Source organism: Ciconia boyciana, chromosome 9 (genome assembly GCF_034638445.1).
Source record: "Ciconia boyciana chromosome 9, ASM3463844v1, whole genome shotgun sequence".
NCBI classification, from domain to species: Eukaryota; Metazoa; Chordata; class Aves; order Ciconiiformes; family Ciconiidae; genus Ciconia; species Ciconia boyciana.
Window position 1 is genome coordinate 26,619,766 of NC_132942.1, and position 24,675 is coordinate 26,644,440.

General features: G+C 38.2%; 1 protein-coding gene across 1 annotated transcript in view; it reads left to right on the forward strand.

Moving 5' to 3' along the window:
• Positions 1-23,155, forward strand: part of SLC12A4 (solute carrier family 12 member 4) — a 53,784-nt gene extending 30,629 nt beyond the window's left edge. The window contains exons 4-24 of the mRNA XM_072871768.1: positions 1,727-1,873; positions 2,473-2,527; positions 2,856-2,986; positions 3,434-3,675; positions 5,562-5,776; positions 6,783-6,947; positions 7,031-7,129; positions 9,285-9,342; positions 10,436-10,610; positions 11,005-11,123; positions 11,637-11,735; positions 12,088-12,207; positions 12,969-13,073; positions 14,097-14,265; positions 15,377-15,572; positions 16,327-16,496; positions 16,676-16,807; positions 16,905-17,012; positions 17,834-18,018; positions 20,699-20,832; positions 21,988-23,155. Coding sequence (XP_072727869.1) covers positions 1,727-1,873; positions 2,473-2,527; positions 2,856-2,986; positions 3,434-3,675; positions 5,562-5,776; positions 6,783-6,947; positions 7,031-7,129; positions 9,285-9,342; positions 10,436-10,610; positions 11,005-11,123; positions 11,637-11,735; positions 12,088-12,207; positions 12,969-13,073; positions 14,097-14,265; positions 15,377-15,572; positions 16,327-16,496; positions 16,676-16,807; positions 16,905-17,012; positions 17,834-18,018; positions 20,699-20,832; positions 21,988-22,079 — 2,916 coding nt within the window. The 3' untranslated portion in view covers positions 22,080-23,155. The remainder of the gene's footprint in view (positions 1-1,726; positions 1,874-2,472; positions 2,528-2,855; positions 2,987-3,433; positions 3,676-5,561; positions 5,777-6,782; positions 6,948-7,030; positions 7,130-9,284; positions 9,343-10,435; positions 10,611-11,004; positions 11,124-11,636; positions 11,736-12,087; positions 12,208-12,968; positions 13,074-14,096; positions 14,266-15,376; positions 15,573-16,326; positions 16,497-16,675; positions 16,808-16,904; positions 17,013-17,833; positions 18,019-20,698; positions 20,833-21,987) is intronic.
• Positions 23,156-24,675: the final 1,520 nt, after the last annotated feature.

The window sequence follows — 24,675 nt, forward strand, 5'->3', positions numbered from 1 at the left end:
TTAGTTGTACAGGATGGTAATTTTCCTACGAATGGCAGGTGACATTTTAGGGATTTTTTTCTGTACTGTGGCACTGGAACAGCTGAGTAACAGCTCTCTGGCCCTATGCTGGTAGATCTCATAGGGTAAGTCCATTGCAGACCGTCAGCATGTGGCTCTGTTGCCCACTTTACTTTAGGAGGTTCACCTGAGTTGAAGTAATGTATGGGGAAAGTCTGGCTGATCTGATTTTAGCTTTAGTCACACAAGGACTTCAAGGTGACTTCAAAACATTCAGGCAGCAATTCCTGGCATTTATAACACAGAACTGTTCAGATCATGTTCTTAGGCACAGGTTTTTTTCATCTCCGGCAGGGCCGATTCCTAATGCAGATGAGGAAATTTCAAATTGTAACATGTAGTTGCAAGTTGAAGCACTAAATTCCTAGGTTGCTTATTTTGACCTGGTGATATTATAACGATTTGATTTTTCTAGGGTTTTGCTTTGTGTAATAAAATATACTCTTGACTTACCTTAGGTAACTAAATTTTTCTATAGTGAAGACAAGGCATGAACAAAGTTTTTGACAGCCATTTTATTGCTTTAAGAGTAATATGCTTGTCTTAAGTACCATTGCTTTTGATTTATGACTAATTTGTCTATAAGGGTGCATGTTACCTATTTATTTTTGCATTTAGTTAATGCTGTGTGGAGTCAAATTTGAACAAGTGTTGTCACCTCCCTTTAATATCCTTCTCATTTAGATGATTGTTCATGGGTTTCTTTAAATGCTGTCTATGTTTTGGAATTCAGGTTTATTTATAGAAAGTAGTATGAAAAGGGATGAGCTTTTGAGAAGTTACACTCTCTATTCCCCCTAGGTTTCAGCATTCTGTATAATTTTAAATGCAAAGAAAAGCTCAGAAAGCAGAAGCAATGAAATGTCTTGGCATGAAACCACAGAGAGTTGGGACTCTGAATTGCTGCTAGTGCCAGGTGTGCCAATGCAGGGAACACTTTTTTGTATTCCTTGAATCAAAACCCTTATCAGTGGCATTGTGATATCATTGTTTTGGATCTGACTATCCTCTGACAATAACTATTTGGGCAAAGGAGAATTCTACAAGATACTATGTTGAATGCCAGTCACGTGCAGTTCCTGTGAAGTCACGTAACTAACTTGTATTTTCTCAGTCACTGTCAAAAGTAATTCAGAGTCTGATGCTAACATTAAACATAAGAAAGGTAGAATCGTTAGTTTTACATGGAACGTATAAAATTGAAGAAAATAGATTATGCATGTTTCCAGATTGCTTCCAAATCTTTTCTAGTTGTAACATCACAAAAGTATGTTTTCCATGAAACTAATTTGTAAACTCTGGGGAGCAGGGTAGGATCTGTCTTACTCGGTCTGCAGCACTCCACAGGTTTCATAGTAGAAACTCTGTGGTTCTACAATAAAACAAATAGATGTATGTTCTGTTGTTAGTAATTGGTGTTGAATGCTGAGTATAATTACTTCAAATGTGAAGATGTGATAGGGTCAGCATTTTGTTCAGAAATTTGTGGTTTTGGTGTTAGGAGTTTGTTTCAAGTTTTGTGGAAGTTCAGTGCCATAGTATTTGTGTGTGTCTACCTTACGTTTCCCAGATTTCTATCATTTGAAAAACTGAAGTTGTAGGGTTTTTTGGTTATCTATGCTTTGAATAATTCCAGTTAATGAATGTCAGTGAACTTTTTTTTCAGTCACCCAGCATGGGCACCCTGATGGGAGTGTATTTACCATGCATGCAGAATATCTTCGGGGTTATTCTCTTCCTTCGGCTGACTTGGATGGTAGGAATGGCTGGAGTTCTTCAGTCCTTCCTGATCGTATTACTTTGCTGCTGTTGTGTAAGTATATAGGTAAAATAATGCATATGACATAACCTCTGTGAAACTATTGAGAAACTTGGAGAGGCTGCATTGTAGATGCATGTGTAAAGAAAAGCCAGATTTATGCTAGACACCTCTGCTATGTTTGTAGCCATGTGATTTCTTTTTTTTTTCCCTTTTTTTTCTTTTTTTTGCTAGTATTTCTAAACTGGCTAACTATATCTAGTATAGATACATTCTTAAAAATGGTGTTTGTTCAGCAAACAGCTGTTTTCTGTGCCTGTCCCAGGTCACAGCTGCCTGCTTTGCTGGACTAGCCTTTGTCGAAATTTGAGCTCTGCAGATGGAGGGACACCTGCATTCTTTTGTCTTGCTTTGTGTGCAGACACCCATTACTTGACCTGATAAAGCAGTGGTCATCTCTCAAGCAAAAGTCTCAACAGCTTGATGATTAAATTCCTGCTACCCTTGTTTTCTTTCAGATAATGACCTGTCGAGGCACAATAAATAGAAATGTTGTACCCTGTATGCAGTGGCAGCTTTGCTCTATCAAGAAATAAGTTATTTTTAAAAAAATGTTGTTGACAGAATTGCTTCCTTTTCCTTGTTTTCCCCAGACTATGCTGACAACCATATCAATGAGTGCTATTGCCACAAATGGTGTTGTTCCAGGTAAGTGTATTTAGCAAACTTCTCATTTGCGGTTAAAAAAAAAAAAAGTTCACTATAAGCTCTTAACATGGTTTTATTCTAGAGAAATTTGCTTAAGCCAGGATACAAAGCCTGAACTAATATCTAATATTTCTTCTTAGTATCAATTAGGCTAAAGATTAATTTATTTGGTTTCTAGTTACCCCTATGCTAACAAAAAGATACTTCAGTTGAACCCCCCAAAAAGCAGATACACAGTGTATAATTTTGTTGTATTCTTGTTGTGAATATTTTACAATTTATAACAATAAATAAATGATAATTTTACTCTCATTTTTTTGTTTCATAGCTGGTGGCTCCTATTTCATGATATCCAGGTCATTAGGCCCAGAGTTTGGTGGAGCTGTAGGGCTGTGCTTTTATTTGGGAACAACATTTGCGGGAGCAATGTATATCCTTGGTGCCATTGAGATTTTATTGGTGAGTAGTACCGGCGTAGTCCTGCTTTTAAGACAAGTAGCATATAGAAAATACCGGAGTATTCTTGTCCCATATTTGTATACACATTTACAGATAGAGACCAGAAGGTCTCCAGTTTCTCGGTGTCCAATTCTGTACCACTTAGTACTTCCCTTTGGAAGTTGCACACTCTGTGGGTATCCAGAACGGAAGGTCTCCTGAAAGCATAGATGGAAGTATGACTTAATCAAACACATGCTCATCATTGGTACAGTTGGCTCAGTTGTACTACTGAAATATAATGGGCCGTTATCCCTTCACTTTTCCTATAAACTGAAGATTACTGGTGAAGAGCATTTTGCAAATTGGAAAGTGATTTACACTTCTAGTATAGGTACAGGATCACTACAGTAATATAGCCAGAGTTCTGTTCCTGTGTTCCTTCAGCTTGCTTTCTTCTTGTTTCAGACATATATAGTGCCAGAAGCAGCAATTTTTCATCCATCCGGTGCCCATGATGCATCCAGTGCTATGCTAAACAACATGAGGGTGTATGGAACTGTATTCCTCATCCTAATGGCAGTGGTGGTCTTTGTAGGAGTGAAATATGTTAACAAATTTGCTTCCCTCTTCTTGGCCTGTGTAGTAATATCCATACTATCCATTTATGCTGGAGCTATCAAGTCCATCTTTGATCCACCTGAATTTCCGTGAGTAATATTTCTGGATGGGGGTATATCTTTGCCTACAGGTCTGGAAGGTGGGGTTCAGTGGAAGTTACTCAAAACTTGTGCCTAATACATTGTCAAAGCTATCTTTTTTGTGAATTACTTCAGATTTTTTAGCTGTATATAGTGACAGTGATAGTTTTTAGCTGTATATGGTGACAGTGATAGTCTTCCGCATGCAGAGCTCATGGAATAGAAGTTTCTTAGGCTAAAATGAATGCATTATTACATTCTTTAACTGTTTTGGTAGAGTGAAGTCTTGTGGTGAGCATACAGATTGATGGAGGCTGATATTTCTCTGCTTCCTGCAAAGACAACCCAGTATCTTAGCCTACGGCTATTGCGTTAAATCTTAGCAAGAATTTTGCTGGGTTATTTATGGCAGTTAGTAGGAAGCAGTTTGGCAGGTACATTTTCCCCAGGCCAGTCAGACATGATGTGTCTGACTTCATGGTTGGAAGCTGTGGTGGTGTGATGCAACTGCTTGCTGAGAAATAGGGCATCTCTTAGGAATGTGGGAGGTGTGATGGTGGGGCCATGCTGAGGCTCCAGTGAAACTTCCCCTTGGTCTGAAAGCAGATTAGTCTGCCGTATGAGTAGCCTTGCTCTGAACACAACATGTGCTCCTTGGTATGTTGGCAGTTAAACATGTAATGTGGTTTCTTAAACTCAGAGCTGGAGCAGCAGTAATGTGGATACATATGTTTTACCAGAAAGGCAAACAGTATTTCCTGATACTGCTGGCAAGAGATGAATGGAATGGAAATAAAGGAGTTGAGTCTGCATAATTATTCACATCTTAAAATGTTGTGACCATAACTAAGTGCTTACAACCCTCAAGTGCTCCCTTTAGATATTTAGGGCCCAATGATTATAATGTTTTACAACAGTGTCAGGTTTACAGCAGTAAAAATAAAACAATGTCTCTACCTCCCTCTCATTATCTCTTAGATTGTTCTTGAATGTTCTCCCTATCTTTCTTCCTTGGGCTGTTTTCCTTTTTCTTTTACTGAAGTAACTGGATACTATATTTATTTTTAATTCCAGAGGGGAAGACTTCTCTGAAGTTACAGTTCACAGGCCTGCAAACCCTACAAAAATGGCCCTGTCTCTTCCATTTTCCTGGCTTTCGTGATTGATAAGACCTGTGAAAAAATTAAACTTATTAAAATGGAAGAAACTTTTTTTTTTTTCCCTATGGGTGTTTTCTGGCACTGGGAAGAGAAGCTGAATGAACTTTTAGTGGCAGCCAGCTGTTATATCACCATGTCTTGTGGAACCATATTGGGAGAAGTGGATTAAAAATTTTCAGTGCTGGAATAAACTGTATTGTGGTTAGGTGAAACACAACAGGCACTGGAGGATTTTAGCAATTATGCATAGTATCTTCTGACAAGATACTAATTCTGAAGCTAAAATGTCAGGGGTCGTTTGTGTGCTACTATACAGAAACTGGGATAATGCGATTCCAAGTATCTTTAGATATTCTAAATATCTAGTAATTTGAATGCTAGTATTCTTCAGATCTCTTCCACTCCAGTAGTTCTGTTTAACTGAAAAAAAAAAAAAAAAGTGGCCTAATCTTTCCCTTTCATTGTTTAAGGTAAATTTACCAAATTCAATAAATCACACTGATGCAGCTTTTTATACCTCTTCCAAAACTGTTGGAAAAGTAGCTTTATGCTTCTAACCCTTAAAAGAAACAGAAACAGTCTTTGTCCTGCTACCACTATCTTTTTGAAGCTGAGAAATGATGTAGCAGACTAGAGCCACTTGAAGTTTCCATGATATGAAAGAATTATGGGGAAGGGTGCATTTCATGTTCCCAGTACCATATAATAACACTGGTTTTCATGTTTCCCTTCCAGGATTTGCATGTTGGGCAACAGGACCTTGTCAAGAGATCAGTTTGATGTTTGTGCCAAAACCATAGTTAAGGATAACATTACTGTGGCTTCTAAGCTTTGGAAGCTCTTCTGCCGCAGTACAAACTTAACCACCGACAACTGTGATGAGTATTTCCTCATGAACAATGTCTCTGAGATAGCAGGAATTCCAGGAGCTGCTAGTGGCATTTTAAAAGGTATGATACAATTTTTTTTTTTCCCTTAAAGAGGAGGTATGCTGAGCAGTTGAAATGGGTTGAACCCTTTCTTAACCTGCTGGTTAAGAAAGAGGGACTGAATAAATGTAATTACAGTGAAGAAAATTATCTTCAGTAAAGAAAACCAAGTCTTATAATCTTTAAAAAGAGTAGATGGCACTTTTGTCCTGATACAGTACTTGTCTGCTGTAAAATTGATTAAATTTGCCTTGTACATCTCATAATTTCAGCAGAAAGTCAGCTATAATTATGACCTATACTAACATGAGTAAGTTGTTAAAATTTTTTAGAACTCTGTGTAGCTATGACTCTCCATTTTAGACAGGTTAAGACTATATCCTGAAAGATAAGAGTACTTGTATAAAAATAGTGTACCTCCTTCTTTGCCCACTCCTGAATATACTATCATTGAAAAGTGTTCATTATTGAAATGAACTCCAAAGAACAGTTGCTTTGTGCAGGTGCTGAGTGCCTAAGGTTCCCGTTTTCACAGAAACAGTAGTCTAGTTTCTAAAATGGACTCAGCATTTATTAGTGAAATTTCAAATGTCAGCCATATAATTCTGTAATTCTTCCACTGTCTAAAGAACAAATCCATTTATATCTAGAAAGCTGGTCAATACGGCTGCTTTGGATTCTCTGGGCTACTATGTGTAGGTATGGTGGTTCATTAAAAACATTGTGTGTTTATTTGGGTTAAAATAGGTATAAAGTTAAAAGAATGTTACGTTAGTAATATTAAAGGATAAAAAATGCTTAGGCTTCTATAGGCTATTCATACATATTTATTGGTTTTGTAACAGATTCCCTTGAAAGCATGCAATATAAATTTTCTTTCATGTAACCTGTATATGTCTTAATTTGTGTTGATCACTGAATTGCATGAATTGCATTTGTAATCTTCAGTTGTGGACCCATTATAATGAGAACAGGTTTGAAGTGAAACATTATTTTCTTTTCTGTGGTGTGATAATAACATTTGAAGACAATTTATGGAGCAATTATTTGGAGAAAGGAGAGATACTGGAGAAAGCACATCACCCATCTGTTGATGTAGCAGGCCAGAAGAACAACCTTCATCTGTATGTGCTTTCAGATATAGCTACTTCATTCATGGTGCTGGTTGGCATCTTCTTCCCTTCAGTGACTGGTGAGAATACTGGGACAAGAGGGCATCTTGGGTCTCTGAGCTTTCTTCTGTCCCTTGATCTTATATCCAAAATGTATTTTCAGGTATCATGGCTGGTTCAAACAGATCAGGGGACCTCAAAGATGCACAGAAATCCATTCCCGTTGGAACAATTCTTGCTATTGTCACCACATCACTAGTCTGTATCCTTTTAAAATTACTAGAGTCCTGGAATGTTGTAAGTGACTGGGATGAATGACTATGTATCTGATTCATGGAACTGCTTTCAGGTGACTAAACTATCAGAGTATGATTGGTCAGTGGAAAAAAAAAAAACCAAACCAAACAAACAAAAAAACCCCACCACACAACAAAAAAAAACCAAACCTGAACAGTCCTTGAGCTGAAAGCATCAGAATGATTATCCTGTTGTTTTCCATCCCTCTTTTTGTGTTGGGCTTTTTGTTTTGTTCTTTTGCATTTCTGTTGCTTTTCTTTGCTATGCAGTGGTCTATAGCTTTTCAGGCTGGTGGACTATGGGTATATATTTTTTAGGATGCAGTGGACCATTAAGATGAGGGAAGGCTTTAAATGGGAGAGATAATAAATTTCAGTTTCTTTAAAAAAAAAAAAAAAAGCCTTTTAGTTTGAGTGACATTAAGGGGTATATGCTTTCTTGAACATTTTAAGGTAAGATAAACTGGAGTGAGAAATATGTTCCCCAAGTGTTTTTCTTCGGGGGGGTGGGGGGTAGGGGGGGTGTTCATGTGTAGAGTCAGCTGCTCCCTGCTACCGATGAATTTACGTATTTATTTTGAAGTCAGGAAACAAGATGATCTTAGATCAGCTTATAGAGCTGTATTTCTTATTTTTTCCCCTTGATTTTTAACACAGTCATCTGATTTAATGCTATTCCATGATTCTTAGGCACATCCCCAGCTGGCATGTGTGGAAGTGGCGAGCTCCACGTAGCTGTGAATGACTTGTTGTTTCCCACCTGTTTCCACCGAGACTGGAGTACTTAATTTGCAGAATATGAGGATGTTCCTCATACCAGATTTCTAGGTGCTGAGCGTGTGTTCAGAGGAACAGCCTTTGTCCCAGTTGAAGTTGCCAGGTTTTGTATGTGGTTAAACTCTTCAGGGTTTAGGACCACAGGAGCTTTGCTTAGGAAAGACTGTCTTAATCTTTTCTCTCCTCCTAGAGAAGAGATGAAGCCAAGATCTTTCAGCTTCAGCTAGCTGTTGGTGTCCTAAACTACAATTTATCAGCATAGGAGATTAAAAAAAAAGAAAAGGCAAAAGGCAATTAATATGAGCAAGGACTTCAAAACTTGTTTGTAAGAGCTTTCTGAATAAATCCCACCCAAAGGGCAGCTGGCCGAGACAGTGACTCTCCTGGAAATTCTGCTGTTTTGAACCTGTTTTTTGCCAAACCTTGCCAAGCTGTAAATCAGGTTCCCAGCTCACTTGTCCCAGCTTCTTAGGAGTGCAGCTTTTTCCGGATGTTACTTTGGGAAGCTGACCCTGTACCAAGAAGTCTGCATTTCCTATGAATGTAATAAACAGGTCACAGATGTAACCCCCAGCTCTGGTGTTAAAATACTTGCAGTTCAAAACTTATTTTGTGGTGGATAACTTTATACCTAGATATCAATACGCCACCCAGTGGAAGGCTTACATCATAATTTTTAGGAGTGATGAGTGTTTCTTCTTTTATTACTCTTTGTATTTTACAATTGCATTTCAGGGGTAGAGGGTAGAGTTTAGGATTTAACCTTTCATGTAAACTTAAATCATAAGATCAAAAACTTTACTGGAATGCCAGATCCAAAAAACCTGAAGTATTTTGTACTCCCCAATGCAGTAGTAGTACAGTTTAATAACAAACCCAATATTCAAAGACTTATTGGTGATGTAAATGCCATCAGAGACCACAAAATGAGAAAGTGCAAGGTAATGGTTTGCTATATGTTCAAAATAACTTCCAAGGAAATAATTTTATATGTAAACGTGAATTTAATCTGCTAGTATAGAACAGAAACTGGTATTGAAATACATTTCTTTTCTCTCTCCTCCTCTTGTGTCTGAAGATGTCTCCTTTACTGTAACATTTAAAACCATCGTTTTTAAAAATTGAAACTTAAAATAATAACTTTGTCACTTTAATATTAGAAGGTATATATGAGCAGAGAGACTTTAATTTACTCACTAGCTTTACCATATACTTAGGGAGATTCTGCAGTGCAAATGCCATAGGACAGAGGCACATGTTGAACTTTCCACAATACTTTCTATGGTTGTTTTCATCTGCCATGTCTAAATTAATCCTGCTTCCTTAGCACGCTCTGTACTCAAGACTTCAGTTGTGTATTATTATTTGGAGCCTGCATAGAAGGTGTAGTCCTGAGAGATAAGTAAGTTTTAGTGCTTTAACGCTCTCCTTTCTTTTTCTTTTTTGCAGGGAAGTTGTGTTCTTTCCCATCTCGCACCCACCCACCTCCACCCCCCTTTTTTTGGCTTTTACTTCTGGGTGCCTTTTAAACCATATTTGTATGTAAATTGCAAACAATGTTTTAGGAATCTTCTTGTATTTGATTTGACACAGTTTTTCCATCCTATGTTGTAATTCCTTCCTCGCCCCATCCCAAACCTATTTTGTCTTGTGTTGACATACCCTTTTCAGTTTCCAGGGGTACTCGTTCAAAGATCAGATCCCTAACAGTAAACTATAGATTTCTATTTTTTCTTTCTCTTCCCTAGAGAAGCAAGATACGAAACAACAGAAATTATCTTTTTTTTTTCCTTCTCCAGATGAACCTTAATTTTTTGCCTTGTTTATTGTCCTCTTTTTGTTAATTGCTGAGTTTGGCAAAATTGCTCTTTGCAAACTGTTTTCTGACTTCATTGCCAGAAACTGGACGAAGTTTGGTATTGGGTTATCTCCGCCCTCGGATTTTTAGTTATCAAACATTTCTGTCTGTAAACCCAGTAACAGTGTTCCCAGTCTAGAGTGTACAAGTGCTTTTTCTGACAGCTTCCCTCACTTTGAACTCTTTCCAGTGGGCAAGTAATGAAGTGCTTGTGAATATAACTGTCTGAGAAAAAACCCCACAAACGAAACCAGCCAACCAAACAAAAAAAACCCCAAAGTCTTCTGTAGGGATGTCTGATGCTGGATTGTGTTGGGTGTTTTAAACATTAAACTTATTATTTTAAGAACTGCATCTTTCTAAGTGAAAGTGGAAAATAATGTTGTGATAATAACGTAAGAGTTTTATGATATATAATCAGAAGAAAGTTTTCAAATTGTTGAAATCAGGCTGCAGACACTTCCTATCTGTGTATCAAAAGTAACTCAGATTGTTTACTACTTGCTATATTTTCTAATCAAGAAAATATGTAATATTTAATAATATTTAAATGACATCTTAAAACTGACCCAAAAAACCAAATGTGTGTGTCAAAATACTCCTTTGTGTATGAATGTCTCACTGTTCCTCTCTGCAGGTATGGTGATGCAGTGAACAAGAACTTAGTGGTGGGCACCCTTTCATGGCCCTCGCCATGGGTCATTGTGATAGGATCCTTCTTCTCTACCTGCGGAGCAGGTTTACAGAGCCTCACCGGAGCCCCCCGGCTGCTGCAGGCAATAGCAAAGGACAACATCATTCCTTTCCTCTGGGTTCGTACATCCAAAAAAAAGGCATTCTGTACTAGTAACTAACCAGCTATTTGACTTTATGCTCTTGGAAATTGGATTTATTTTCCCCAGTTTGCCCAGCATTGAAGTGAAGGTCAATATTTTTTATTTTAATGCTTTGTTTTCTTTTATTAAAAACTAGGAATAATTTTAAAGGAGTTTGAATAGACATATATGGTAATTTTATGAAGAAGTCTAACATCTAATTGAGTGAAGCACAGAAAGCCATTAGAATAATTTGACTTCTTGCTCTAGAGAAAAATGTATGTAGGAAAATTACTATTGTTTTTTAACTGTAATCTTTTTTTTTTTTTTTTCTTTCATTATAACCTTATGAAATGCTCAGAAGATATGCTTAATGTTTCTGTTTCTTCAGGTTTTTGGTCATGGAAAAGCAAATGGTGAACCAACATGGGCTCTTCTCTTAACAGCATTAATTGCTGAGCTGGGAATCCTTATTGCTTCGCTTGACATGGTGGCCCCAATTCTCTCAATGTAAGAAACAGGGTGGTTGCTATCTAAGAAAAGGGGGGGGGTGAGGAAAGGGCGATATTCTTTTAAGTTTTGTTAATTTTATTGTTTTTCAGAACCATATATTAAACCAGTAAAGCAAGTTACTGGAGCCTGAGTTCCACTTTTATCATTTCTATGAATTCTTTGACTTCAGGCTCTACGTGTAAATCTATTTGTTTCTGCTCTGGAGTATTCTGTGCATAAACATGTTTTGGGAACAATAACATTGTTATTTTCTTTGGAAAAATGTTATTTTTATCACAGAACAAAGATAGCGTTGATGTTGTGGATAGATCTAACTTGATCCAATTAAAAAATCATTCTAACTGCTTTATACTGATAGTTCAGGCTAATAAAAATCAGAGCGATAGTCACACATGACAGGGCAGTCGTATTTTGACGTATTTTGACTGAAATCATTCATGTGATTATAATATGTGCTAGAATCTGTAAATGTGTGTGCTAAAAGGTTTTGCACTTTTTTTGCTTCTGCAGGTTTTTCTTGATGTGTTACCTCTTTGTTAATCTAGCATGTGCAGTACAGACACTTCTTAGAACTCCAAACTGGCGGCCTCGATTTAAATACTATCACTGGTAAGCAAAAGGCCAGCACGCTCAATGCCTGGTCTGTAAACTACAGTGTGGGTTTTAGAAGAACTCTCTCCATGAGGGTTGTGGGCATCTTTTATTTCTCTGGATATCAGTTCTAGACAAGAGTACATCAATATAATATTCGTAGTGGACCAGACGATATTTAATGGCATGAGAGTTTCATTCCAACAACAGGATACTAAAACTGTTGGGGACTAGGGAGATTCATTGGAAGCTATACCTTCACTGCCAGTTCAGAATAGACAATTTAAAGAAAAAAGATCAAGAGAATAATTGACTTGTTTTTAAGCTTTTCTACCCCACTACTCTCTACTATCTTTGCTTTTTGTTTCAGGGCCCTCTCATTTTTAGGCATGAGCATTTGCCTGGCACTGATGTTCATTTCATCTTGGTATTATGCTTTGGTAGCTATGCTTATTGCAGGCATGATTTACAAGTACATTGAATACCAAGGGTAAGTATTAACTGGATAGAAAAGGGTAGGAAGGAGATTGGGTCTATTTATTATGAATTGTCTCTAGCCTTCACATTTGGAGAAGGAACTGTCCAGAGATATGACTTAGAGGGCTTCCCTTACTCGTTTATATTTTTTCATTGTTTTACTGTGACAGTGCTAAACAAAAGCCCCTGAAGTGCTTTGTTGTTAAGCCTCTAAAGGTGTTTGGTGAAACTTGAGAGTCACAGGAAGCAGAAACCCTGGTTGGGATCCACCCTTCTGCTGTCTGTTACATGTAATTCAGGCCCCGAACACCTGAAGGCAGCCATCTTATTCCAATTTATCTGGTGCAAAGGTCTGTCTAGAACAGTCCTTGAAAAGCTGAGTCTGCAGGTTAGGTTGACCGAGATTGTTAGTATCTGATGGAGTCAGGCTGTAGCATGGCTGTATAACATAATTTTAACAAATCAGGTATTGAAATGCCTGTTTATGCTTGGGAAGCATTCTCTGTAGTGGAGTGTCAATTACAAATTAAACACAGAATGTGTTGTGGTACCACACTCTTGTGGTATACATTTAACTGAAACATTTGCATTTCTCTCATGTGATATGTGGTATCACAGACATACATGTATAAATGATAAATATACATGCGATGCATGCTATGTATCACATTATTAAACTCATTATAAGGTAATGATTTCTCTATAGCATGACTGTAAGCGTGCAATTAAACACTCATGAAACCATATGTTGGCTAAATTGTGTGTTCTTCACAGTGCGGAGAAGGAATGGGGTGATGGTATCCGGGGTCTTTCACTCAGTGCAGCAAGATATGCCTTACTCAGACTGGAGGAAGGCCCTCCGCACACAAAGAACTGGAGGTACTAATTTTAGTCTAATAAAATGCACTGTCATGATTATCTGCTTACACTTAAGGAATTAAACTGGACTCCAAACAAGATGCTTTTGGTCTGTGTGAATGAGTTTAAATGCCCAGAATATTAAAAAAAAAAAAGAAGTGTTGTGTCTGAGGTAAGCTGCCCTGTCAGTGCCCAAGCCCTACTGTGTGGGCCCTGTATGGGCAGAACTTTTGTGTCCTTTGGATCTTTAATCGACCTCTGAATTGGTGAATTCAGAAGTGGAACTTGGGGAAACTGTGGAGATCTCTGAGTACAGAGGTCCAGAGGCCCAGGGTAATTTGCACTGGGGTCACAAAGAAGTCACTGCTATTATTCTAGGATTAAAAACCAGAACAGTGGCCAACATTTCTCCCTCTGGCTTTGTGTGTTGAAGACAGATTAAGTGGGCAAGAACTCTCCTTTCAGTTATGCATTGCACAACTCTTCGGCTCTGAACAAGAGGACTAGGAATCTACCAAAGAGGAGAATTTTATAAATCCTTTTATACTTGCCCAACCATAGCTTAAGAGAGAAAATAACTTAATTGATGTGTAGCAATACCTTAAGAGACAGAAAGCAGGTGGGATCTGTGTTTAGATGAAAATATTCCTGTTTCCTGCCTGTTTGGCACAAGTATACAGATAGATCTGGAAGGACAACCTTACAGTATGAACACAGCGTGTGCTCTAATAGTACTGAAAAGAGCCTTGAAAATCAACCACGTAAATAAAACACTAATGCAAGCCTCTTAAGCTAAGTACATGAACGGGTTTTATGACTGTCAAAACAATGCAGCAGCAGAATTCCCTCAGTGCTTCAAATCTGCTTTGAATCAAGAGAAATAAAATATTAATTAAAACCCCTCTATTGTGTGAGATACAGAAAGAATGTACTGTTTCAGAGTTAACATTCAAGCATAATTAAAGTGATGAGAGGGGCAGTTTTATAGAATTGTTTTTGTTAAAGCCTTAGTAAAAAATACATTCCCTCTCTTATTTTCTCCAGGCCTCAGTTGCTGGTGCTTCTGAAACTTGATGAAGATTTGCATGTAAAATACCCTAGACTGCTAACATTTGCATCTCAGCTGAAAGCTGGCAAAGGTTTAACTATCATAGGATCAGTGATCCAAGGGAATTTCTTGGAAACTTATGGAGAAGCCCAGGCCGCTGAACAGGTCAGTGTCTTAAACAAATTCCTAAAGTAAAAAGGGCTGAGTGGGCAGGTAACTCAAAAGTTTCATGATCATACATGGAAAAAAGCATATCAGTAAGGCTTCCATGAAATACAGGACTAGTTGAGTAGTACTACAGCTGTTCAGTAAAGGGCTTGCAAACCTGTTTCAGCTGCCAATTGTGGCTTTGGGAATATAAGATGATCAATGCTTGCAACTTGTGTAAACAGCCTTACTGCATAAAACTGTCTCAATTTTATAAGAAATAATTACTTTGGACGTTTAGGTATGCTGATTAATGGAGGGAAGAGGACTATTTAGTTTTCTGAACATACCAAGAAACATTTCGATAACTGTCAATTATTACAAACTTAGCAAATATGCTGTGTATCTTTCAGTGTGGTGATAAATTTATTACAAAAAGTATTGAAGGATGGTCCTGAAAATTTGTTAATAAACCATTTAATCTTCCTCACTGTGTAAACATGACATCATAGCCCTGTTTACATCTGTATGGTATCAGCACATCACTCTTTTCTTCCCCAGAGGCTTTTTATACAGGAGAACTGTTGTAAGGGGAAAACTAATTCATAGGCATATGTGTTGACCAAGTTTGTTTGGTTTTTAAACAAATAAAGGGTATGGTATTCTTGATAGGGGTGTGGGGGGTTGGTGCTTATATTTGTAAACTGAATGTAATAACACAGCATGTTACATAGAAATCTGAAACTGGAAGTCCGAATGAAGTTAATTAACCTTGGGTTTAAAAAGGTGAGTGTTTCAGGATTAGAAAGTGGAAAGTGAGATAGTAACACAGATATCATGAACTACTACTATGAATAAGAGATTATAGCACAAACCAAAGAACCCTTATCTTAATCTGTTAGAAATAATTATGTTTGGAAGGGAACTATGTGTGTTTTAAACAAGTATTATTCACAATTAGTGGGTATTTTCTCTTCTGTTTTATTAAGGAAAGCGGATGAGCAGAACTTTGCTTTGAAATGTGTTTTACCTGTGGACGTGTGAACCAGGAGTTTACATTTTAATCACATGATAGAGAAATACTTAGAGTTCCTTTTGGTTGTGAGGTTTTTCCTTGTCTGTCTTGCAGACTATTAAGAATATGATGGACATTGAGAAGGTGAAAGGATTTTGTCAAGTAGTTGTAGCCAATAAAGTGCGAGAAGGAATTGCCCACTTGATCCAGTCATGTGGACTAGGTGGCATGAAACATAATACTGTTGTTTTGGGATGGCCGTATGGCTGGAGACAAAGTGAAGATCCAAGGTCGTGGAAGACATTCATAGGTGAGCTTTAAAGGTTCTGTGTGATCAGACATTGTGAACAGAGATGTTTATTACACATATGGTACACACAGGGGATTTTAACAGAATCCTTGTGAAATTGGTTTTGGTTTTTAGCTTGTTTTTTCTAGTATTTATTATGAAGTAGGTAATTTCTCACAAAATGCTCTATGTTTGAAATATCACTTCTTGTAGATAAAAGACCTATGACGGATCTTCAAAGATTAATCTAGCAGCTAAAATTCATCTGTCTAATGAATGCTTAAAAAATTATGGACTTGAGAGATAAGGGGATAAGACAAGAGGACTTGATGGCAAACTATAATTTATTTCCTAGATAAAAATCTGTCTTTTCACTGGTCCTAACATATCCATCTCTCTTCACTATTGGAGCTAACACTCTCCTTGCCTACCTATATCCCTCTCCTTCCCCTGTGGTCCAGCTACTTAACACAGTCAAATTGGAACAGAGCAGATGCTTTCTCCTTGTACTTAGCTTTGAAGATTGCTGCTTTTATTTCAAACATGAAATAGGGCTTGTGTTCCTGTAAGTCTGCTTTATCCTAGCTTTGTCATTTGGTCTGACCTGTCTATACAAGCCTTGCTGTACATACTTTTCTTTATGGAAATGATGACTTTTATGGTTTGCTGACATTTGCTGAGTAACTTTTGTTTGCTTGTTTAAAAAAAAAAACAAAACCAACATAGATCACTTGCAGAATTGGAAGTAACCGTCTGTTCTTCCCCTTTTGGGCAGGTACTGTTCGCTGCACAACTGCAGCCCATCTGGCTCTGCTGGTTCCCAAGAATGTGTCTTTCTACCCCAGCAACCATGAGCGTTACAATGAAGGCAACATTGACGTGTGGTGGATTGTGCATGATGGAGGCATGTTGATGTTGCTTCCTTTTCTTCTCAAACAGCACAAAGTAAGGAGCTAGCAAAAGAATGTTTGTCATCCAACCACTTCTGTGTGCATTAGTTTAAAGAAACAAGGTCCAGTAGTAGAGCCTGTGTAGATAAATGAGGGTGGATGTATTGATAACTTCTGTTTTGTAGAGCAAAATATTATTGGTTTAAATACTGAGAGTTTATGTTCCCTCACCAGGTTTGGAGAAAATGCAAAATGAGAATTTTTACTGTAGCTCAGATGGATGACAACAGCATCCAGATGAAGAAGGACTTGGCTACTTTCCTCTATCAGCTCCGAATAGAGGCAGAGGTAGAAGTGGTAGAAATGGTAAGGGATTTGAGCCCGTTTTTCACTTTATGATGCAAATGGTGGTATTTGGTTATAACTTGATTACAAGCACAGTATTTTTTTCTGATTTCTGCAGCACAATAGTGATATCTCAGCATATACTTACGAGAGAACTCTTATGATGGAGCAGAGGTCTCAGATGCTGAGGCAAATGAGGCTGACAAAAACAGAGAGGGAAAGGGAGGTATGTAATTTGTGGTTGATTTCCTATGGGCTGCTGAGGTGGATGACACAAAGTGCCTTCCTGGTAGTGTTTTATATAGCTGCTGCTTAAATTTAACTCCTATGTTCTAAAGGTGTAAGGAAATACTTGTTAGTGTAGCTTTTTTTTCCCCCAAAATTGCATGTAGTCATTGAATAGCCTGGCTGTACTTGCAAAACCATGCTAGAAAGTATTTGTTTTGGGGGAAAACGATGGCAGCATATATGCTGTAGAAACAATTTGTGTGTTCCTCTTTGCGATGTAAATGATACTCAATGACTTAAGGATGTAAGTCTCATACCTTTCTTGACCTTGTGTTTGCTTTATGTGGGATGTCTGGGGTTTGTCCCAATTTATAGCGTATCCTGTTTTCCTACTGAAGGTTTCATTCTAGTTTGGATTGTTAGGACACGTAGCTATAAAGGGTGCAGATGATCTAATTTTTCTGCATGTGTTTGTCCAACTTGTTTTTGTTGTCAATTTTGAGTCAGACTTGTCTGTTGTTTCAGACTATGTCATGATGTGAGATAGACCATCTTTTTTTCTTGTATAGATACAGGCCTCTGTTAGTCCAAATTCTGCACAGCTTATACCCATCAGAGCTGTTTAAAGTCAGTTTGGTATGTAAGATGCATCTTGGCATTGGCTAGGGCAGATGCTTGGTATCAGAGCTGTCCTAAATGCTAAATTGACTGTACAAAATAAAGGATACAATGGGACAAAAAGTCTTTCATTGCTTAAACAGAATCAGAGAATGTAAAATAAAGTCTCCGAGTTCACCGTGTCATTCATGTGCCCTCTAGGCTCAGCTGGTAAAGGACAGACATTCAATAGCACGTCTGGAGAGCCTCTACTCAGATGAAGAAGATGAGGGGGACCCAGTTCCTGAGAACATCCAGATGACCTGGACAAAAGAGAAATGTGATGCTGAGAAGCGGAACCGAGGCAGTGCTGTGGGAAGCTTTAGAGATCTCATCAGCATTAAGCCGTGAGTCTTGTCAGAGTCAACGGCTTGCACCTCCTGAAACTCTAGATGTGCTGTGCTTTTATTATCTTTTGTCTCCTAATCCTTGGTTTGGACTTGCAAAATAAACATTGAGACCTGACTACTGAAAAGACAGCAGTTAGCCTCCTGAGAAATCTCTAACCAATTAAATGTGGCACACATCCCTCAGTATTTTACTTGGTATAGTCAAATTCTAAGTTGGAGCTGTTAAATCCTATTATAACTTTCCTCCTGTCTCCCAAATACCTCAACAAAACACACAATTAAAAACCAGACTGATAATTTCACTGATCTAATGTGTAGGGGGGATGTTTAACGCAGCAAGGAAGAAGCTGTGGAGATGGTGATGAATGACTGTGAGTAGCGTATGTGTGTGATAAAACCCTTTAAGACAGACTTGCTGTTGAAGGAGCACAGCCTTAGTATTACCACGTGTGTGCCCCTTGAATAACTACAAGTAAAGCTCTATTTGTGGCTTTGTATAAAAACACGTGAATCTCCTGTGACCTCTTTGATGTACTACATGTTACATGAAGAGTTCACTCAGTCAGCTTTACATACTTGGCAGAGTTCCAGATTTTTCTTCCTAATAAATCAGTGAGAATTCAAATCTGTTTTAGGATGAATCATACATAGTTTATATACTGTAGAAATTCTGCTCAATTTGGTGTTAACTACCTGTACTTTTTCCTCTTCCATGCTTTCAGAGAGTGGGAAAACTTGTAAGTTTGTTATTTAACTTAGAAGTACATTAAGATGGTTGAGAGGGAAGACTTCATTTTCTCAATTAAAAGCAGGAAAACTATATGTAATTATGGAAGAAAAGGAGTTAGAGTTGAGCAGTCTTAGCAAAGTTTTTAAAGGGAGCAGGATTAGCCACTTAAGCCAGGTATCATTATAAATAGCACGTAACAGACTACAAGAGTTGTCCTAACAAGAACTAAGTCAAGATAGAAAACAATTACAGGATGAACCTATTTTCTTAAGCAGAGTATGACACAAGAAGTGGGAAACATCACTCATTTAGAGAAGCTCTCGTTCCACAACACTGCTATGATGTTATTTCTGGCAGTTTCTGGACACTAAACAAACCCTTTCTTACAGCCTACACCTTCAAATCACTGGTGAGAGGCCAATTTTAAATGTCACTTTAGAGAATACCAAACCTTTAGTTTCCAATTACTTTTCCAAAACTATACGTAGTTCATAACAGTATATTGTTTCTGGTGCTGGTTTCTTCCTCGCTTCCTGTAAACATAATCTGGCCTCTGTGTTGTCCCTGGCATACTGAAGCTGACGTGATGAAGACAGAGGATGTCCTTGCTCTAAATTAAATAAGAACATGAAATAACAGAGAGGTAATTCAAAGTGGGTAAATTGTGTTGTTAATATAATAAACATTATTCTTACCATTGCATCTTCTATTTTCTGTATATATAAAATATTTCTTTGCAAACCTAAATATTTGGAAGAGCAGCAAGGTTACTAAAGACTTTCACTCATAACATGTAAAGCTCAATTAACAAAACTACAAATTAATATTTGATTTGTTTCCGCTAATACTTGTTTTAAATATATTAAAGTGAAGAAAAAAAACAAGTGGAAAACCCTCAAAGTTGCAAACATATTCTCTCTTTGATAAGTCTATTTCTGTATTGTTTTTCCTTTTATGTTACCAAAATAATGGTTGATTTCCTGTAGGAAGGAAATATTCCCTGGCTCAAACTCCCCAAAGGATACTTTCCAGTTCTGTTACTGCATGAATTGATGTTGTGATACATTCTGAATAATTAACCCTGTTACCTCTCTTAGTCTGGATTCTTAAGGAGCAGAGGCTTATGAGATCATGCTGCATCTATTTCCCTTCTCTCCCACAACTTTTGAACCAAGTGGCTACTCAAATTTGAAAGCATGATTGAGATTTTTAAAGATACTTGGGTCATAAGTTTTTCTTGAAAAAAGCCAGGCAGAGAGGTTGATTAGCTTACAGCTGAAGGAAGGGTTAAAATCCTTATTATACACCAGAAAAGCCCCATAAGCAGGCATACATCCAGCCATTTATAGGCTGCGTTCCAGCCTACATATGTGTAGGAAACCAGGCTTTCTCTGGAGATATCAGCTGCTGTTCAACAAAACAAGACAAGTGCACTCATGGGAAGTGTGGACTGAGCGCAATGGTGCCAGTCTCCTGCTCGGTTCCGACAGGTCTCTGAGAGAGAGTTTTCCGGTACTGAGTCCAGTACCGCATGGTCTGTGCTGCCATGGGAGTGAGGGGATCTGGAGAGGGCTGCCAGAAGGGAAGGCTCTGCAGTCACAAGTGTCCATGGTCAAAGAGCATGGCCCCTTGTGCAAATGCGTTTTAACTTCTTATGCAAGACTGTAAATCATCTTTGTAAAATATGCTTCTTGAAGAGCAATATAACTTCACAAACTGGAGACTTGACTCCAGGGATCTTAAAACCAATGGACTATCAGTACCTGAAGAACTCTGTGAAATCTCTTTTGTATCTTCATCACTAAGTTTGAAAAATTTTACTGTGTGTTGAGCTGATATTTAACGGGGTATTTAGGAGATTTAAGGTATGCTTTTAAGGGCCTTTTTAATAATTCAGTTTTCAGAGGCATGTTTCTAACAGTAAGTCTGAATGTGCTTCTTCTACAGGAACCAGTCTAATGTCCGAAGAATGCACACAGCAGTGAAGCTAAATGAAGTTATTGTAAATAGATCCCATGATGCCAGACTTGTTCTCCTCAACATGCCTGGTCCTCCAAAGAATACTGATGGTGATGAAAACTGTATCCTTTCAGGCAAGGCCTGGTCCACATAGAAGATCTTCCTTTAATCTGTGCTCTTGAATTCATTTTGCCACAAATGCTGTCAAGCTGTAATATCTGACAAAGTGTCCACTGAGTGGAGGGTACTGGCTTGTGGCTGTTATGTAGTAATTGCTTAAAGTATAAGCTGCCACTGGTTGCTCTGGAAGCCTTGTAGGTTTGACACCAGTCTTGTCTAAATTCTTACTTTATTTATTTATTACATTTAATGTAATTAAATGTATTTAATTTAATTCTCAATAGTGGATGTAGCAGATGTTTAAGAAGGCATTCACAGCAGCCAGCGCTCTGGGTAGGGCAATGTCTGAACTCAAGTGAACAGGAAGTCCTGAAGGAGAGGGCATATCTCAGGCGTAGCTCACACATCAGGGAGCTTAGCTCCAAGTACAATGCTCTGGTAAGATTAAAATTCAAACCCACAGTATTCAAGCACTTAGGGAGATACCTGCACCATGCCTCTAAGCAAAGCCAGAGCAGAGGGCTGTGATCTGGTGAGCCTGTTGGCACCACAGTTCTCTGTCCACAGCTGCTCTTCAGCCTTAGTTTGCACCATTAAATTAGTAAGCCTTTCACTGGCCTGTGCCAAAAAATATGTATCACAAGTCGAAAATTGCAGACCAAACAATTGTTTTCTCCTAAATCTAGATAGTAGTAGTAGTAAAGTCTGTTTCACAACAGTGTGCTGGCCAAAGAAAGGATAAAAATATTCCTCTTAGCATAAGGGGGTTTCAACCACAGCTACTGCAGTACAGGAGAGATTTTAAACTTGAGGTTATGGGGGAGGATGCTTATTCCTTCACCCTTCCCTGGAGAGGCTGAGCCACTGTGACTGAAAAACACTCAGTATGCATGGAGAGTGGCTGGGAGGGAGTGTGACTGTGTAACCTGGTGCCACCAGCATCACTGATGGGCTCAGCTTTGGGCAGTGGTGTGTTCATTTTGGAGCTGGCTGAAACTGACTCTGTCCAACATGGGGGCAGCCCCGGTCTCACCTCACAGAGGATGCCCGTGCAGCCTCCCCGCTACCAAAACCTTGCCACAAAAGCCCAATACAGAGGCTAATCACTGTGTATTTTGGCTTTGGTATTTCTTTTGTCCTTAACTTTACTGAAACAGACATGGAGTTTCTTGAAGTCTTGACTGAGGGTCTGGAGAGAGTATTACTTGTTAGAGGCGGCGGCCGAGAAGTCATCACAATTTACTCCTGATTTAGTACAAGCTTCTAACGCTGGTCTACATTTACCTTCTTGGCGATAACGGACATTCTAGTTTTAAATGGAGAAGGAAAAAAAGGTTTTTTTGCCTAACTTTCTCCTCATCCAGTCCTATTCATTGTCTTTCTATTTGCAACATACATATCTTTTGAGATTGCAGTATTGTTACACCATCCAATTAGCAACATAAGTTAATTGTGAAGCTGCCACATTATTCAGTTTCTGCTTTGGTACTCCAGCATTTGTGCATGTAGTTTTAACACTAAACCTATTTTTAGTCAGCACTGCTATGTGCAGTATTTCTAGTAACTGTATGTAAAGTTAGGACCTGAAAGCCAGTTACTGTAAAAAGATTTTAAAAGCTTTTTCTATTAGGTTTGGGGGATAGAATTACATTATATAGCAGCTAGTTTCTGCTGAAGTTCATCTATAGAGCATTTTCTAAGAGCATACTAAATTGTAAGAGAGGACTGAAAAAGCTTTGTTTTTCTGGGTTTATTTCCAGAACTGAACTCTCAGTATTGGATAAGAATTTATACTTTTAATACATTTATTGATAGAGATTTAAATAAATTATGTTGATATAGTTGAAATTATGTATGTAGCTTGCTACAGATTGTGTTGCTTCTGAGACTTGAGGTTCTGTGAGGCCAGATCCCTATTTATTTTTGTATTTATTTGTCAGAAATATTGGATACACAGATGCAGACTGCCTAGGATAACAGAGATCTCACAATAAATTTTGAAGCATCAGTGTATTGAAGGACCAGTCCTGTGCAGTTCTTCCATGCTTTAAAATTCTTGCAGACCATCCATCAAAGTACATTGAGCATGTTGGAGTCCCGTGTGTAGAGCCAGGTGCTATGCTGCACGCACAGCGACGGGATTGCACTTGCACAAGTACAGGGGACCTGCTGCTTCATTGTATGCTTTATGCCCTTAGAGGACAAAGAAGAAAGGAAGACCTATATTAACCAATAAGTCTCTGGAGATTTTATCAAGCCCATTGAGTTGTACTTTATGTACAGAACATTCATATTTTTTCAATAAAATGTTGCATACACTTTGAACCTATTCTCTGTTCTGTGTGCTATGGTGAATTACCTAGGAAAACCCCATCTGCCCTTCCCTGTGCAGAACTGCTGTGATCTGACTTCAGCGCATCAGCGCTGGTGGATCCACTGTGTGAGCAGAAGGTGGTGGAGAGGTGTCGGTGCTCCCCCAAATGGCATGCGTACTGAGCTGTGGAGGTGCCAGCTTAGTCTTTAAAGCAGCCCAGTGGCATGCCTGAGTTAAGGCTCCTGGGTTGGGACTTACTACCATATGCAATAGCCAGGTAGAACTCTGTATCTGTAGACTGTGAAACACACACAAGGTGGTGGCCCCCAAGATTTCCAGCTGTCTGGGAAAGCAGTTATCCCATACAAGGGACAAGCATGAGCTAACTTCTACGGGATGGATTAGTAGTATGGGAAGAAAGGTGGGAACTGACACATTTCTCTGACCCGTGTGCTCTTGCTAGGTGGTATACTAGTTCTGTCAGCCCTGTTGGGATAGTACTCCTGGTTGTGTCACTGATAACAGCATGACCAATTTGTCTGTGAGACAGAAATCTGAGAAACTATCTAGGCTTTTATCTTGAATGAGAATAACATAATAAAAAAAATGCTTGTTATAAGAGTTTTATAGTTAAAGCCTAAGTTTGTTCTCTCTGTGAAATAGGACATAGCTGATGGAAGCAGGATGGTATTAGTGTGTGCAAGATCCTTGCAAGACAACAGCCAGGAAACAACTCTAGGGTGTGGTCTCTACTGGGCATTTTTTATTTTATTTTTTTTAACAACAGACTTTGCTTTTTTTGTTTTGAAAACCAACGTTCATTTCACTCACATTTTAAACCAATGGAAAGAATAAAGCTTGCTTATTTGTAAATCGTGTGCTATTTGTAGAGAGATCGTTTTTATGTTTTCAGAGGACTGAGTAGTAGCATGCAAGTGTACAGCAATCGTGATAGTTAACACCTATTTGCAAGCATTCTTTTATAGGAATAATAAAAAAAGTTTATGAAAACTTTTTTATTCCTCAGACTTTTGTAGGTCTAACTATGAGATACTAACTTTCTTTTACCAAATGTAAACTTCTAATATAAACATGCTGAGAAATACATACTTATGCAATTGTATTCATTTGGATGACATAACTCCACCCCACAAAAGGATTTCAGTGCCATCTCTTACCTGACCCAAGTAACCTGTTTGTGGCTTTGTTTTTAATGTCAAACCAACCAAGTGCATATCCCTACAGATACATTAGGTTAGGTTTTCAGACGTGATTCTATGCAACATGGATTAAAAAAACCCCTAATTCAGCATTGTGTGGACCCTAAGGATTTAATAGGCTCCAATTATGTAAGACATCTCTATATATAAAAGGTTCAAAGTAAGTTCCTCTGAGACTTGGCTTATGTTAAAGTGCAGAGTCTAGGGGTGCATGTCAGTGAAAACTGGAAGTAGCATGGAAAAGGTTACCTAAGAAAAACATCAATGAAAAAGGTAATTTCTAGTTGAGTCAGCTTCTGTGAGGGTAACCA